Here is a 15,331-nt window from a genome sequence, read left to right on the forward strand (position 1 = left end):
AATTTATTTGTTCAATTGGCTGTTTTTATTAAAAATCATTCTATCTGTGATAACAAAAATTAGCCGCACTGTTTTGTTTTATGTCTACATACTTTATTTTTAAATCCATGAAGTACTTTACAATCGAAGGGCTAGCAGCTCAGTCGCAGTGGGGCAATACATTAAAGAGAGCCGACATCAAATGGAGGTAGTCCTCCTCCACCACTTGAACCTGCGACAATTCACAATACACAGGCTCTGTGGGCGGTGGAAAGTGTTGCAGTTCGATGGCGGCCAGTTCGTCCTCCAAGAAGGCGTCGCCCGCCTGTTGAGCGGGATACAAACGCTTTCGGCCATCTCTATGATCCGAGCTCGTCGACATGGTTGCATCTTGAATCGCCGCAATGGGACTCAGATCGCTGCTCATGTCAAAATTGTGCGGTGGAGGAGTTCGCTGCTGTTGCTGCAGATGCAGTCTGCGTACGACATTAACACGCAGTTCGTTATTTGTGTTGCTGCGGCGCACAATTTCTGAGCTGCGGGAAGAACTGCTTGAACTCCTCACTGGGTCCACGCACTTCAGTTTACAGAGCCCGTGTTTTCGTCGTATCCAGGGACTACGGTTCTCTTTGTAGTCTAATATCACCTTGCGGCGCACGAACTCGTTGAAGATTAACAGCTCGTTGCTGATGTCCCGACGCACGATTTGCTTCCAGAGCGTTTCGAGGTTCGGTGAGCGAATTATACAGATGGCTTGCGAAGCGACCAGCATGAGCAGATGCTCCAAGGCAAGCAAACAAAGCTGGCCGTCCATGTTGGAGAGCAACTCACTAGCTGGACAGCTTCCGGTTGAAATCGATGCAGTGGTCAGAGATTTAGAGAAGGTGCGGTTGGTTTGATTGCCTACACAAACATCAGCATCATCGTTGCCCCCGGAATGCTCCACGTTGGGCAGTGAGTTTAGTGGCACCTCACTGAAGCCATGATTTTGCTGATGATTTCAATGGAATGAGAATAGAATATACACACTTATAATGTCGCATATACATACCATATTCAAGGCCTTCACGTATATGTTTACCAAGTTGAGGACGATTCCAAATGTAAGCGTCAAGTTCTCTTCGTTCAACTTAGGTGCACCAAACTTGACGTCTAGTAAGACTGAGTGTTTGGAGGGCTCATATGCACTGCAGCACAGTAGTTCCATTAAATCTGGACTAAATCTAAGCAAGGCTTTAACGCAAGAAATTATTATATCCGTGAGGCTGTTATAAAATGGATAAAATGGATATGTTTAGTCTAGTATAACACCATTATTCAAGGCAACTCACTCATTGCAGGCGGAGATAAGTTCATCGTCAACGATTAGAGCCTCTGTGCTGCGCAGGATTTCCAGCTGCGAGCGTCGACCAGCCAGAAGACACTTTAAATTTTTTTGCTGATGAAACAAAGATGAGCAGTGGCACAGCAAACTCTGAACTGCACGCTGTGGATTTCAAGTAAGCGATTAAAATATTATTTAGTTTAAAAACTAAAACAGAACCCACCATTAGGTTAGCAAGCGACAGATCGTTGTCTTGCCTCCACTCTTTGTGGTGCTCCGTCAAACTGGCTACTAAGCTAACAGCAGCCTTAATTAAGTGCATGGCTGACGGTTCCAAGGATTGCTTGCTCAATAACAATGCATCCTCCAGGAAAACAGCATGAATGCCCACAAATTGAAAAACATCTTGTAGAAAGCACTTCTTGTGCTTCTCGTAAATGATGGTAACGAGCTCAATACCTCTGGCGTATACAGGCCACCACTGCTCTACGGTCCAACCTTCTACATCCGCAGCCGTCGTCTTAGTGAACTCATGTTTAGACTGCAAAAGTTCACTGGGAGGCAACAGTTTCAGCCACAAGTATTCTCCCACATCGCAATGCAGAAACTCAACTGAGCAGTGGCCCTTGGCAAATACAATGAGCACATCCAGCAGCTGCACACTTAGAACTTGTTTGCTAAACAATGGAAGGGTTCGAGACACGCAGCGCACGAGCCGTTGAAACAAACGCACCGACACAAATGGCAGATCCCAGTTTCCAGGACCATCGTCGTGGAATATGGTAGCGACAGCCTTTAGCAAATTCAGGCAGAGAATAAGTGAGTTGGTGGATGTCTTGCTGTCGGAACTGTCCGAATTATTGAGGCATTGCGGTTTTTCCAGGCTCACCGAGTTCTCCATGTGCTGCAGTTCGCTGCAGATGATGCCTACGACTGAGTTGAGAAAACGTAAGGCTATGGACGAGTCCCTGATAAGAAGGTCTGTGTATAGATGTGTGCACTTGGTCACAATGGCCAGGCATGCCTCTTTGGCCCTTACGTGCTGATCCTCATAGCACGAGCAAATACGGTTCATCAGTTGCAACAGTAGGTCCATTAGTTTCTGTTCCTCCTCTAAACTGTCTGTATACGCGTGCTTAAATTCGAGTAAGATGAACACATACAGTTCAGCCAGTATGATGAACGGTCGCATGTCCTCCAAATAATTTGAGCGATCAACCAGGACAACCAAACACTTCTGCGCCATTAGCTTGAACTGCGAGTCGGGTATGGTCACGAACTTTGGCTGTTTCTTTAGCAAAATTACAATTAGATCCTTAAAAGCCTGCAGGCAACAGATCCAGTCTGGCAAATGGTCGGAAGAACTCGAATTTTTTTCAGCCGGAACCTTGGGCATGTTAAAAACGTAATTAAGCCAAGGTCCAAAGTATTTCTGTTCAAAGAACTTATTCAGGACGTCAAGCAAAGCGGTATCGGTTCCAGTTCCTGTATAGACTTCAATAGATATAATATTTAGAAGCTGAGTGTAGATTCGTAAATTTGGCTGAAGCTCGGAAAAGAGCGGCGAGCAGAGCTTCTGCCAAAACTGTTTATCCTTCACTAGATCATTCACTAGCATTTGCAGATTATGTTTCCACATTGAGTGGAAGATGGTCATGATCTTAGCGGGCAAGGCCTGTTGAATGGTTAGTGGATCCACTTGAAGGGCGTCCAGAAAGTCTCTCATATAAGTGACAATACTCTCGCCAATATTGGGAACACAATCCTTACTGAAAAATGAACGGGAACGTTTATCAAGGTCATAGTTAACCTTGAAAAATGCCTCGGTAACACCCGGTTGCTTGGCAATGCATGCGTCCACCAGCTCAAGGATGGCTATCTTTATGGAATCACTTTCTAGCTCATCAGGCAACTTCTGCATAAACGTCAATCGGATTTGATCAGCCTCCATATCCAGACAGGCCAAGAGAGACATATTGAACTGGAGAGCGATTCTCTTCAGCAGGCGGCAAGACAGAATCGGTAGCCATCTATCAAATATGTTGCTCATGTAACTGCATACTGTAGGTATGATCCGCAGAGTATCACGCTGTTTGGGTTGTGTGTATATCAACGCCTCCAGCGGGGAAAGGGTTTCAGTGTTTCCATATACCTCTTCCTTAAGGCGCAGTAACTGCATCAGGATACGCATGGATAGACGGACCAACATCATTAACCCGTGAGGTTGCTGCTGCATCCAATTTGTCTCTAGTTCCATGGTGTACTGGACATAAGAATTGCCCACACCCACAAATCTGAAATATAATTATTATTTAAATTTATTCTTAGTTGGAGTTACGGTAGCTCTTACCTCAAAAGAATCAGACCATTTTCCAAGTTTAGAAGGGAATAGACGCACACCTTTACCAAAAGTTCGCTTTGCTGGCAGTTAGGGTTTTTAGTAGTGTTAAACAAGTCCAGGATGTCGCATATAAAGCTAAGAATCTCGAAGTAGATCTTGTTTCTCTCCACTTGAGAGTTAAAGTGCCAGGTGTGCACGTGCGGGAAAACATCCCTTAACAGGAATATAAGGCCGGGAATCTCCATCTGGATTAGGCGATTCCGTTTCAGGTTGGAGTACGCTCGCAGGAACCCTATATAAGAAAGCAAGAATTCGTACCGCTCCCTTTTCTTCTCCACATTATCAATGACGGAGCCTAAAAAGCGCGACTCAAAACCCACTTCATTGGCATTGGCATACATTATGAAGTCGCATTGAGATCCCGGGCTTACTGTCGGCAAGATGTGTAGGTTGCTTATCCGTGAAAAGATCTCCTCGTCTACCAACGGCAGCAGCGCAGTGCAAACATTCAGACAGCTGGACAAAAGTCCAACTGGTGGGCATTGAACGTTTTTGAACGTGTGCAGCAGATCAACGCACATCTCGGTAGGATGCACCATTTCGGCGCTGATGCCGGATATCGATTGACTGAGCTTCACAACACTTTCCAGAAATCTTAAACCAGCTTCTACATTGCGTATGCGCTCGCTCGATTCAAAGTCACCATGCATGTGACCCGTCTCGCCTAGCAGACAGTTGATTTCGTGGTGCAGCGCGTCAAAGTAGTTTACCGGAACACGAAAGTGCATAAAGCAGCCGGACGGATGTTCGATGGCTGTGCAACTAGTTCCTGCGGGTATGGTAAAATCAATTCGCGGAAATGGTTGCACGCTGGCCAGGAGCTCGAATTCATTTGTGTCCACTTCTCTGAGTTTGTGCTGACTTTCATCGTAACGAAGAGCCAATATGGGCAAAGCTTCTATTTGACTCTTGACCTGAAAGATTGGCAGAATAATTTAAACTGATGCCTTTCAGTATACGAGTAATGGCTTACATAGTTGCCTTGTCCCGCTTTTGTCAGTGACATTGCCAGTTTGGACAGATGTGTTAATTCTAGGGGGAAGTTCTCTAATAGAGTTTTGTATAGCGAACACGGACCATCATCTAGATAAATATAAAGTTATTGGTTTGAAACTATTTTTTTCTGTTTAGATCTTTTGATTATATGATACTGACCTTCCCGACTGCAAAAGTCTTTAGCTAAGTGGGGCCATGAGACAAGTTCGCAGAGCAATTCGTAAATGCCCTCATACCGAGCGCAGCTGCCATCGCCGTCAAAGAGGTTGCACAGATATCCAAGCTGGTTGTATATGGTTTTTCGCACAATGCGTGACAGCATAGAGTCATCGGCGAACATAGAATGCCTGGCAATTAGGTGCAGTTGGACAAAACACTTAAGATCCACGGCTCGCTTGCCCAGCTGCCGACAGCGAAGCAAGCTGGAGGCATCGTCGGCATCGTTGGTGCCTCGCAAGCGAAGCAGCATCCACGCTAGGAGCAAAGGTCCGTGCTCTGGTCTGTGGTACATACTGGCAATGTCCACCTGTAGATCCTCTATAAGTTTTTCAATTAGATCCAAATGCTTCTCGGGCTTCTCAAAGTCCAGGCACTTTAGAATTAACATCAGCTCTGAGTATGAAAGGCTTCGAGAAATCTCCAGATGGTAAGGTTGGGTGTCATTCAGATAACTTTGCATCTTTCCGAAGGAGTGTTGCTTGCAGGCGGCAAATATTCTCTTTATCTGCTCCAACCCCATGGGCAGGTGTTCCGCTAGCACCAGAAGGATGTGCAGAACCTCGTTGATCTCACGAGCGTTTCGCTCCGACCATGCAACTAAGCGTTCCGCAGAGTGGAAGCATTCTCCCGCGATTAGCTTCCTGGGTGGCACTTCGCTAATCAAGCTCTCCAGTTGGTCTAGGTATGAATCTCTAAGGCGGGGGATGGTTATCTTTTCGATCACGGCGCGATACTCCTGGTGATAGGGATGATTCGGTACCCGGTGGAAGACGATAAGATTCTTAACAATCTTGAGGACAACCATGCGTTCCAGGGAGTAGTAATGTCGTATGTCCTCGTGCAGTTTGGCCATATTCGTTTCGGTAGAGATCAGTTGAGTAAGGAGACTCGCCGATCCACGGTACTCCTGCGTGAGGTAGTAACACAGGATTTCCCAACACTGGGCGGATTCTAGATCCAACAGGTCCTGCAGTCGTTCGGTGAAGGGCAGCAGCTTTTCCTGCTTTTTCTCTTTGAGCAAAGTGCCCAGCTCGAGGTTGGAGGCATTCTTGGGCTTAAATTGAAGCACTCCAGCCTGCAATTCAGAAGCCACGTTCATCAGCTCCTCGCGTACAGTATCTTGTGGCGTCTCATAGTGGATTCCCGAGACCATCGGCCACAGGCGCTTCCAGTCGGTGCTACATGGCAAATCGTAGGATTTAATTTAGTCATTATTCGATATTGTCACACTGAATGAACTCACATCACGCTCTTTTCCACCGCAGGCATTGTCTAGTCCCTCTTTCTTAACAACTACGATAAAAAATTATTTAATAACAAATATATTCTGTTCCACGCGCAAATTCGCGGCATTGGAGTTGCCACCTAGCACAACAAAATGCCGGGACAATCAGCTGGTAGCACCGAAGGTGTATCGATAAAACGATAGTTCCTGTTTTAAAAAGCCAGTTTGAAAATTGTGATACAGTGCGCACTCAAGGTATAATATAATTATAAAATTACTTTATACATTTTCTTTAGCTTACTAAATTTTACTTAAATCAAGGTATGAAGTTTTAGATCTGATGATAGCTTATCGATTTACACAAATAAAATACAATTGTATACATTTCAGACGAAAAAGTTTAGAAACCTATACTAGAGGTTTAAAATATAGACTTTCGCCTGTGGCCCTTCATTCATAAACTGACACTTGCTTATAGCATTGAGATCTTGATATATTCAAAATATTTCATAAATAGCCTTCCAATCCAGTCGGACTAGAACTATTTAGGTTAGACTTTCCAATCACATAAAGCCATTCCAGTGAGGCTGTGGCTGCGGCTAACAGACCTGCGAAGTCAGAGTGCAAAGTGCGCAGATGCTGCACTCCAGCGCCCGCTGCACCGCCCAGCCACCCATTCTAGAGGCCCATTTCTTGGAAACTAATACCACTACTCCTCGGCTAGCTGCAGCCTCCCATCTTTTCCAGATCTAAGAGCGAGCGAGAGAGGAGCGGAGAAGGCGCGAGAGAGTAGGCGCACTCGAAGTTCACGTTCACGGCGCCTGGAAGCTGCAGCCCGAAAATTGTCCTGTTAGTACGAGAAAACTATTGACAGGCGAAAGGTCTAAAATTGCTCATATTCTGGCAGAAAAAGCAGATTGGCTTCAAAAGTCTGACAGCCGCAATGGCTCACGTTCAGCTCAACGCAGGAAATGGGCAAACACCAAGCAACGGGAATAATGTCGAGGATAATGAACGTAAGTCTGCCGATTGGCAATTGTGAAATCATAATAGAAAATTGAGTGATTGCCCGGAAAGTGCACAAGTGTTGGTCTGTACAGTCTTAGTGGAAGGACATATGTACATACCTACGCACGTAGTGTTCGTCATGTATCAGGATATGTGTAGGTATATATGTATGTATCATAAAGGTGTATGTCAGCAGCAGCTAGCATCTTTGACATAGCTAGGATGCTTTTTGGCCTGGCGTTGGGTGGTAACTTAAACGGGAGAGCGAGAATGAGAGCAGGATAACAGAGAGAGAGAAATTTCTGTGAGAGCGCCAGAGATGCCACTGCTGCCCAATAGCAACAAGTTTTTGAACTTAAGCCAAATCAGATAAGGCTAGAACTATCTCGATTTCGTTAGGTTTTTTTCGTAGTGTATAAAAGGGTATTAAATATAATTATTATAATCGGCAAGCATTTATATTATTCAAGACTAAGACTATAATTAAAAGTAACTTATTTCTTTTATTTCCTTAGCCTATCAAATAAGTGACGATGATTTGGATGACCTGGATGATGATTGCTTGCTCGAGGAGGCAGATACTTCTGGGGCAGGCAATAATGTGGGACGTGGTCCTTATGAGCGTGCTTGGACCACAGAGGCCACCAGAGCATTGATTCACATACGCGGTCCCATGGAGGGTAGCTTTACAGAGGGCAGGTGAGCAAGGCTATTATTCCACAGTAAAGACATCTTTGTAAAAGTAACTCCCTCACAGACAAAAACGGACTGCTCTTTGGCTGCACTGCACTCGGCAACTACAGCGACTGGGATTTCGCTACTCCGCCGCAAAAGTGCAGAAGAAGTGGCATAACATCCTCATCACATACAACAAGAATCTGAACAAAAAATACGTATCCGGCTATGTGCACTGGGAGTTCTTCGAAGAGATGTTCAAGTATCTGCAGGGAAAGAAGGCCGACTTTGATATGCACTTGCCACAACAGCCTTCAAATGCGCCACAAGCTCCACATTCTGCAAATGGGCAAAACCCGAACCCGGGAATTCCCCAGCAACCTTTACAGCTTCAACCTACTCCGGTGAGCCTAAAGCCTGGAACACCCCAAATGCAGCTGCAACTTCCACCCCAGACTGCGGCCAAGGACAGCCAGCCGTATATTACACCTGTGGATCAGGTCCTGCTGCAGGCCCAGATGAATCTGGACAGCAAGTCCAACGATGAGTTCGATGAAGATAGCAACAGCATGTCGGAGGTAGTCCGTCAACCCAAAATGGAGTACGATGGCGATCAAGCTGCGGAGGCGGAACGTACAAACGATAGCAGCCAACATCTGGAAGTTAATGGCAAGCTATACGATCTCGCACGACCCATGGGCTCGCACCAAGCTCCTGGCATTCCCGATGACATATGGTGGAAGGATTACTTTGAAAGAAAACTGGAGGTGGAGCGGGAGAAGATAGAGCTGCAACGAAATCTACAGCGCGAACAGGTGCAGATCCAAAAAATGTCGCTGGTGCAGCAGGAGCGCATTGAGCGCATGAAGATCGATGCCATCAACAGCCTGACGGGCACGCTGCAAAAGTTGGTGGAGGCCAAGTGTCGCCGGGCCTAAGATGAATCTGTTCCCTCCCAGTAAATTTCGATAACTTTAGGCTTCGATTCGTCTGTATCTAGTTGTGTGTGTAAATACAATTTCGGCCAACTAAAACACTCTACGGCTGCCAGTCAATCTCAAAAATGCTAGCCAGGGAGGTCTGCTTTCCATGGGGCTTCTCCAGACCATAACTTAGACTCCAGATATCTGTGGTAAAGATGAGACCTTCTCCTGCATTCAGTCGCATCCGCAAGCTTGGGCATATTCCTTTATTGCAGGGCTTCTTTGGATGGAGAACCATCTCAAAGTGGCCACTTAGTTGCTGGATGAGCACCAGACCACGTAAGTATATATCGGCTTGGTTTCGCTTTTGCTGATGGACTGCCAATAGCCAGCTGGAGTAATACGGAGCCAGGTGAAGAGGATAGTAGTAGGGACGATCCAGAAATAGTCGAGAGGACTTTACAGCCTTCTTCTGACAGTTCCTCAGTTGAAGGTGCCAGGAATTCGATGTCTGTCCCTGCCATGAATGAATCTTATCCAGAGCCGCCTGTAGGTTGAATAGTTTCCTCAGCAACAGATTGCTGGCAACATCACAAGGTTCACTGGCTAGCCACTGAGGTGACTTCTTCTCGATTTGCTCTAGGAGACGACGAACATCCGTTTGCAGTCCAGTGTCTGTTATAATCACTGGTTGCCCACGTTCTAAGTGCTCAGACTCCAAGGAGGAGTAGCTTACATTGGAAACAGCGGCTATTCCCTCTGAAAATTAAATTAATAAGAAATAGGTAATTAGCAAATTAAAGAACTGAACTCACCTAAACCTTCACAAAGAGCACAATTCTGCCACAAAGTCTCCCCTTTACCCAACGATGGTGTCTGCTCTTGGACACTTTGATCGCGTGGTATTAGACACATGGCCTGATAGTAGGGCCTCCAATCCCACAGTGGAAGGATCTGTATGAGCACCAATCGACCCAGAGCACTTAGCCACCAAGAAAAGGTGTCACTACATAGCCAAAGCAGATAAATAAACACCAGCGGCAGTAGGATGAAGCACCATTTCTTGATTCTAGCCAAGCGGATTCTCCAAATCAAAGGTTGACATACAGCCAGCATTTCCTTTGCGGAAAACCCTTGACCACGACACTCTTCAAAGAATACTTTCAGTTCCTCCGCCATGTTCCTAACACGTTCAAGGACTAAACACAAATGAATCCCTTCTGGGCAGGATACGGTTTTCTAGCCACGCACATGCGCGCGATAAGCAATTTCCTCGCGGAAAATCTAATTTTCTAACTCATTGCGCACCCAGACGTGCATCCTAGTGATAAGTGGCATAAAGGATGCTCCAATCGGCGAAAGGAAAGTGAAACCATATTGAGCTTTAAATGTTTATTGGCTTAAATTGAAAGATATTAAAAGTTCTGCTTGGTAGAGGTAAATTCATTGCGGGTTTTCAGACAAATAGGATTTCTTGGGTGCCTTACATATCTTCGGCGGAAGGAGGAGGACCACGAGGTGGCCTGCAGTTGGTAAAGTACTCTTTTACTTCAGTACACTGCTGGGAATCATTTCGAATTGAGTCTGGGCAATTCTTCATTAAATTGCGGAACACACAGCCCATGAGGTGACCAGCATCATGAGGACACATTGGGAATCCGGGTGGGGGAGATGGAGCAGGACGAGGAGGTAGATTAGCCTCGAACTCCGCGACTTTGTTGGCACACGTGGTGAAGGCCTGGGTGGCAGCGGTCTGCAGATCGGAACTGTCCTCAAACACCTCCTCCAAATAGTTCTTCAGCTTCGCCTCATCCAGTTTTCGGTTTTGATAGATGCCAGTCTCGTTAAAGATGCAGGAGAAGAAGCACTGAACGGAGGGAGTGTAATCAAGTTATCATGATCAAGAACAATATTCCTGTGGTACTAACTGGTGGGGGATGCGGATGATGATGACGACGCTTGCTCTCAAAGGATCCACTGCCTTCCCCATCCGACGGCGGCGGCGGAGTCATGTCAAACTTGATGCACTTTTGCTTCAACTCGTCGGTCACGAAGTCCGGCATTGTACAACAAGTTTTGGGATTGACATACGATGGCCGTTTGCTGCAGTCCACGTCAGCCGAGACGGCTGCATTCTGTTAATAGATTAGTTATAACCGGGCTAGAGTCGCGTGATAACACATCATCATACCAGACAGAACCCGACAACGAGCAGTAATAGCTGCGATTTCGAAAGCATTTTTTGGTTCGGCGGCTCAAAACGATACTGATTCTCCAACCGACATGGGTCCCCAATTTATAGAACCCACCCAGAGCAGTCACAAAAAAAAAAGCGCCATTGATGTATGATGATGATTATGTGGGTTTTTATAGCGTATTCACAGCGTGTGCAAGTCAATTAAATTTTTTTGCTATTAATTTAGCTTTGGTTGCAATTATAATAATTGGCAAGTAACGCAGCAAAAGGGATCGGATTTATCTCTTTATCTACCTTTCGCACACGTTGAATTATTCTTCTGAAATCCCCTTGTAGGTACACGCTGTTATTTATTGCTTTACAAGATTACATGTTGGTTTCGCAAAGATTCCCCTTCAGGCAATTAAAGTTTATACACGTTTTATAAATCGAATTAAGTCAACGATTACATTTAATGTGGTACCAAAATAATTATGAAATACTGGTGGACAAGACTAATGAGTAAACAAATTAAGTGGGTCTATTTTCGGAGGGCGTGATTCACAAATCCCCCCTATCGCAGAAATTCGTTTTAATTTGCGCTTGGTACTACCATCTATTTAATATACAGACCGCTTTTGAACAAAGCATACGTATAACCAGCATTCGGTGTCGATTCAGTTCATCCTTTGAGGGTCAGCTGCGTCACAGCCTCCTTGACGCTGGGATATTGAAATTTAAATCCGGATGAGAGAGCTTTCTGTGGCTTGACTTTGGCGCCACTTAAAACCAGAGCTGCCCGCTCTGGTCCAAAGATGGCATGGACAACAAACTCAGGAACGGCGAAGATACACGGGCGATGAAGTGCTTTGGCAAAGGCCTGACAAATACATAAGATATTATAGGGTTTGTATAAGAAGCTGTGATTTGTTTTACTTTGCTAAACTCCAAATTGCTGGTTATTTCTGGGGCCACCGCGTTGACCACTCCTGGCACTGGTTTTTCTATGATGTACTGTATCAAGCTGCACAGATCGTGCAGGTGTATCCAGGGCATTATTTGCTTTCCATTGCCCAATGGACCTCCCACGCCAAGCTTAAAAGGCAGCCACATTGACTGAATCATGCCACCACCATGACCCACAACAGCGCCACACCGCAGGATGGTCTGAAAAGGATTAAGCGGTTTTTATACCTATTGTAGATGCTCTACAGTATTGACTTACGGTTTTACAATCCTGCTCACTACCAGTGTGGGCAGCCTCCTCCCAGGCCAAGCACAACCTGGACATGTAGTCAAATCCTTGCACCTGGTCCTCCTCGGTGTAAACCTTTGACTCCGAGGGTTGATAGTGGCTCACACCGCATAGATTCACGAAAGAGGTGACCTGGGGAGCCGACTTAATAGCCTGAGCCAGAGTTTTTGAGGAGTTGATTCGTGAGTTCCACACATTCTGCTGGAATCCTGGAGTCCAGCGTCTCGTTGGATCCAATGTGTTCTGGCCCGTGGCATTTACCACGGCGTTTACGGATCCGGGAATACCATTCTTCTCCAGCTCGTGCCAGGTGATGCGCTTTGCACCTGGCATGCGGGAGATCACCGTCACATCGTAACCCTTTTTGGTCAAATGGTTCGCCAGGTTGCGACCGATGAAGCCCGTGCCACCACCTGAGCGAGATTCCTGGTTATTGGTGGCTGCGCCCGCTGGCTAACACCTTTAAACGTACCTATCAGAGCATGCCTCGACATTTTTGGTATAATCATAAGAGGTTGCTCCAAATTGGCGACTTTTCCCGAATTACGACACTTAGCAGAACGTAATGTAAACAAATTACAGCTGATGTGCGGAGGATGCCAGATCTCCAAGTTAAGACTGTGTGCTGCCACTTCTTTTTTAACATGGCGCGAAAAATTAAATTTCCAATGACTAGCATAAATCCAACTTGCAATTTTTAAAGTTATTTTAAGACCTTCCCTCCATAAAAATTATGTTCGGGATGGTTGGTTTGTTTTCCAGGTATGTGATGGCATGAAAATGCTGTATGGAGGATTAAATTACTAAAATTAAATACTGCCAAAATGGTCGCTTTCAACTTTTAAAAGCTTTACTCGAAAGTGGACCGCTGTCTAAAAAGAAGCCTAGATCTTTAAGTTTAAAGAAAGCCTTTAAAATTTCAAGAAAATCTGATAATTTTTCGAAGTCTATTGGATTGTGTTTAAAGCTTAGGCCATTTCGCTTCAACATGTTTCCTTTATCGGCACCTTCTTTTTAAAAATATTTATTTTCGAATACTTGAATGGCCTTTAAAGAATTTTCATAATGTAAAAACGAGTTTTCCAACATGTTAAACGGCCAAGTAATTATATTATATAGGAAGCCTTTGATGTTTTTCCATATTCCTTGAAATAAAGCTAACTAAAAACGGGCTTAAGTGATTTAGTATCGTAAATGTGCAATGCCTGCTGGTCTTTCGACTGGAGAGGCTTTTAGTGTCACTCCCGCACAGCATTTAAGTGCACCGATTGGGGAAATAGAGGGCAGACAGTGAACCTAAATTGCAGTTCGCTTATCGCTTTAAGTTGAGCGTTAAAAGGAGCGGACCCCGAGAATCCAATAAAGCGCAAGTTTCGCATAAAATGCCTTAAGCCGAGCACAATACAAGTGGCTATGACGCTTTCACTCCGCCAGCGGACTCACTTGTATCTCTAGATATGTATATATATATATTTTAGTGCATATTGGCAGACATGGGGCAGACGCATGGGGCCAAGTTAATGGGCAAGTTCAAGTGCAGCCGGCGACACAACGTCATATCCTTCGCTTCGCTGCGTGCTGTTTTGTTTTGTTTTTGCCTTGCTTTCGTGGCAAGTCATTGGAAACTCATTTGCATACACTGTGCCGGCTTGCATTAACCGACCACCACTTTCTCCGCCCTCGCCCCTAAGTGGGCGTGGCTGCCCTTTTGGGCTAAGAATTTGCATTAAGCTCCGCAATTATTGCGCTTCATTGAGTGAGAAAGGCGCAGTGATGGCGGCGTAAAAAGGATCTGAGGCCATAATTACGAGGTCTGCTGCTTTTATCTAGTCCTGCAATCAGGCAGTAATCACGTACAGCCAGTTGAATAACGTCCAACGAGCGTGCACAGTAGTTTAGGGGGGAAAAAAACTAAATATCAGTTGGATATTACTGTCTGCGCAGTGGAATGTTGATATTTTTACCACTTAAAGTGTGGTTAACTAAGGAATGTGATTTTTAAAAACTCCCACTAAGAGGTAATTAGTGCTTGTGTGCTTAATTTTATCTGAATCTGTAGTAGTATCTATACCTTAAACTTTCATAAATTCTATACATTTATTTTGTACTTGTTAAATGAATTCTTTAGTTTCTTACTCTACATGTTCCAATGACACTCATCATCGATTGTCGAACGTGGGCTGATGGGTTCCGCCAATGGAACTTTAATTTCCATGGCTCTTTTGCTTCTGACACTTGTCAGTGATAAAAACAGGAGTGGAGCTGAGTGGGAAAACTTTCTAGACAAAAGGAAAATATGGAAACGTTGATGGAAAGGATCTGCAGCAAAAAGTTGTCTCGTGTCTCGCTGTTTGAGTTGCACTTCCGGTGCAAATGTAGATACACAGATACGGATACCCAGCTGCTATCTTTGTATCTTTCGCACACTGCCGGTTTGGGGACAAACTTCTTTGTTTGTTTTATTGGCAAACAGACAAACAGACAAACAGAGCAACAGAGCGACACAGCCGCAACAAAGTTGCAAAGTCAATGGCACAAACATGGACGAATATCCGAATATGCATCCAAATGCACCCATCCACATTCACCCACCGGAGTGATTTGTGTTGCACGTGGGTGGTGGTGCTGGCATGGATCGGAATCCACATCTCGCTGGCCATTGACACACCGCAACACACTCCCTGACAGTTTTATGTGCGGTTTGTGTCGCTCCTTTGCCGCCTTGCGGTTGTCTGGCGGGGATTGGGGACCGGCCACTGCTGTCGATCGGGACAGGGCATGGGGAGCGGATCGGGTCGGATTAGCCGGGTCTGACAGTTGGTCACCTCGGTGGCACAGCATAAAACTTAATTCTGTCATAATTGCGATGCGGCTAACAAGTTTTGCAACCCGAACTCGACTTAATGCACGGAAAATAAAGCATACTCGTATGTAGACACACCATGCATTTAATTATTAAATTAATATTTAGGATATAATAACAAAATAGTTTCAAACTAATGCCTGTAACCTGTAAATATCTTGCTCATAATTGGGGACCAATCCCATAAATGGAATGATGGTTTTCAGTGCATTTAACTTATGCAACTTGCAGGCAGCTGGTCTCTCGGTTTTTAAATAATTGAAAAGCCCAGAATGCAGCAAAGTTCA

The 15,331-nt window shown here is 45.2% G+C and overlaps 5 protein-coding genes across 7 annotated transcripts; 1 reads left to right on the plus strand and 4 right to left on the minus strand.

Annotated features, from left to right (window-relative positions):
• Positions 1-43: 43 nt before the first annotated feature.
• On the minus strand, positions 44-6,292 carry LOC117135515 (nucleoporin NUP188 homolog). The gene is made up of 8 exons (XM_033295766.1): positions 6,163-6,292; positions 4,860-6,097; positions 4,678-4,787; positions 3,654-4,618; positions 1,527-3,597; positions 1,311-1,465; positions 1,031-1,244; positions 44-970 (listed from the first exon to the last, which is right to left on the minus strand). The coding sequence occupies exons 1-8, from the start codon at positions 6,186-6,188 to the stop codon at positions 140-142; spliced, it is 5,610 nt and encodes a 1,869-aa protein (XP_033151657.1). The 5' UTR covers positions 6,189-6,292; the 3' UTR covers positions 44-139.
• A 381-nt stretch (positions 6,293-6,673) lies between these two features.
• LOC117138035 lies at positions 6,674-8,854 on the plus strand. Of its 3 annotated transcripts, none has more exons than XM_033299846.1 (4): positions 6,674-6,693; positions 6,869-7,160; positions 7,668-7,851; positions 7,910-8,854. In XM_033299846.1, the coding sequence occupies exons 2-4, from the start codon at positions 7,088-7,090 to the stop codon at positions 8,763-8,765; spliced, it is 1,113 nt and encodes a 370-aa protein (XP_033155737.1). In that variant the 5' UTR covers positions 6,674-6,693; positions 6,869-7,087; the 3' UTR covers positions 8,766-8,854. The 3 variants fall into 3 exon arrangements, with proteins under 3 accessions (XP_033155737.1, XP_033155738.1, XP_033155736.1); XM_033299847.1 differs by lacking the exon at positions 6,674-6,693 and having other exon boundaries at positions 6,777-6,993; positions 7,052-7,160; XM_033299845.1 differs by lacking the exon at positions 6,674-6,693 and having other exon boundaries at positions 6,777-7,160.
• Positions 8,847-9,929, minus strand: LOC117138036. Its single transcript, XM_033299848.1, has 2 exons — positions 9,566-9,929; positions 8,847-9,509 (listed from the first exon to the last, which is right to left on the minus strand). Exons 1-2 carry the CDS (start codon positions 9,927-9,929, stop codon positions 8,866-8,868), a joined length of 1,008 nt encoding a protein of 335 aa, XP_033155739.1. The 3' UTR covers positions 8,847-8,865.
• Positions 9,930-10,127: 198 nt separating this feature from the next.
• On the minus strand, positions 10,128-11,052 carry LOC117137560 (general odorant-binding protein 67). Its single transcript, XM_033299063.1, has 3 exons — positions 10,942-11,052; positions 10,679-10,885; positions 10,128-10,617 (listed from the first exon to the last, which is right to left on the minus strand). Exons 1-3 carry the CDS (start codon positions 10,987-10,989, stop codon positions 10,234-10,236), a joined length of 639 nt encoding a protein of 212 aa, XP_033154954.1. The 5' UTR covers positions 10,990-11,052; the 3' UTR covers positions 10,128-10,233.
• Positions 11,053-11,375: 323 nt separating this feature from the next.
• On the minus strand, positions 11,376-12,749 carry LOC117137559 (epimerase family protein SDR39U1). Its single transcript, XM_033299062.1, has 4 exons — positions 12,654-12,749; positions 12,152-12,594; positions 11,863-12,093; positions 11,376-11,806 (listed from the first exon to the last, which is right to left on the minus strand). Exons 1-4 carry the CDS (start codon positions 12,688-12,690, stop codon positions 11,609-11,611), a joined length of 909 nt encoding a protein of 302 aa, XP_033154953.1. The 5' UTR covers positions 12,691-12,749; the 3' UTR covers positions 11,376-11,608.
• Between the last annotated feature and the right edge of the window lie 2,582 nt (positions 12,750-15,331).

Source organism: Drosophila mauritiana, chromosome 2R (genome assembly GCF_004382145.1).
Source record: "Drosophila mauritiana strain mau12 chromosome 2R, ASM438214v1, whole genome shotgun sequence".
Lineage (NCBI taxonomy): Eukaryota > Metazoa > Arthropoda > Insecta > Diptera > Drosophilidae > Drosophila > Drosophila mauritiana.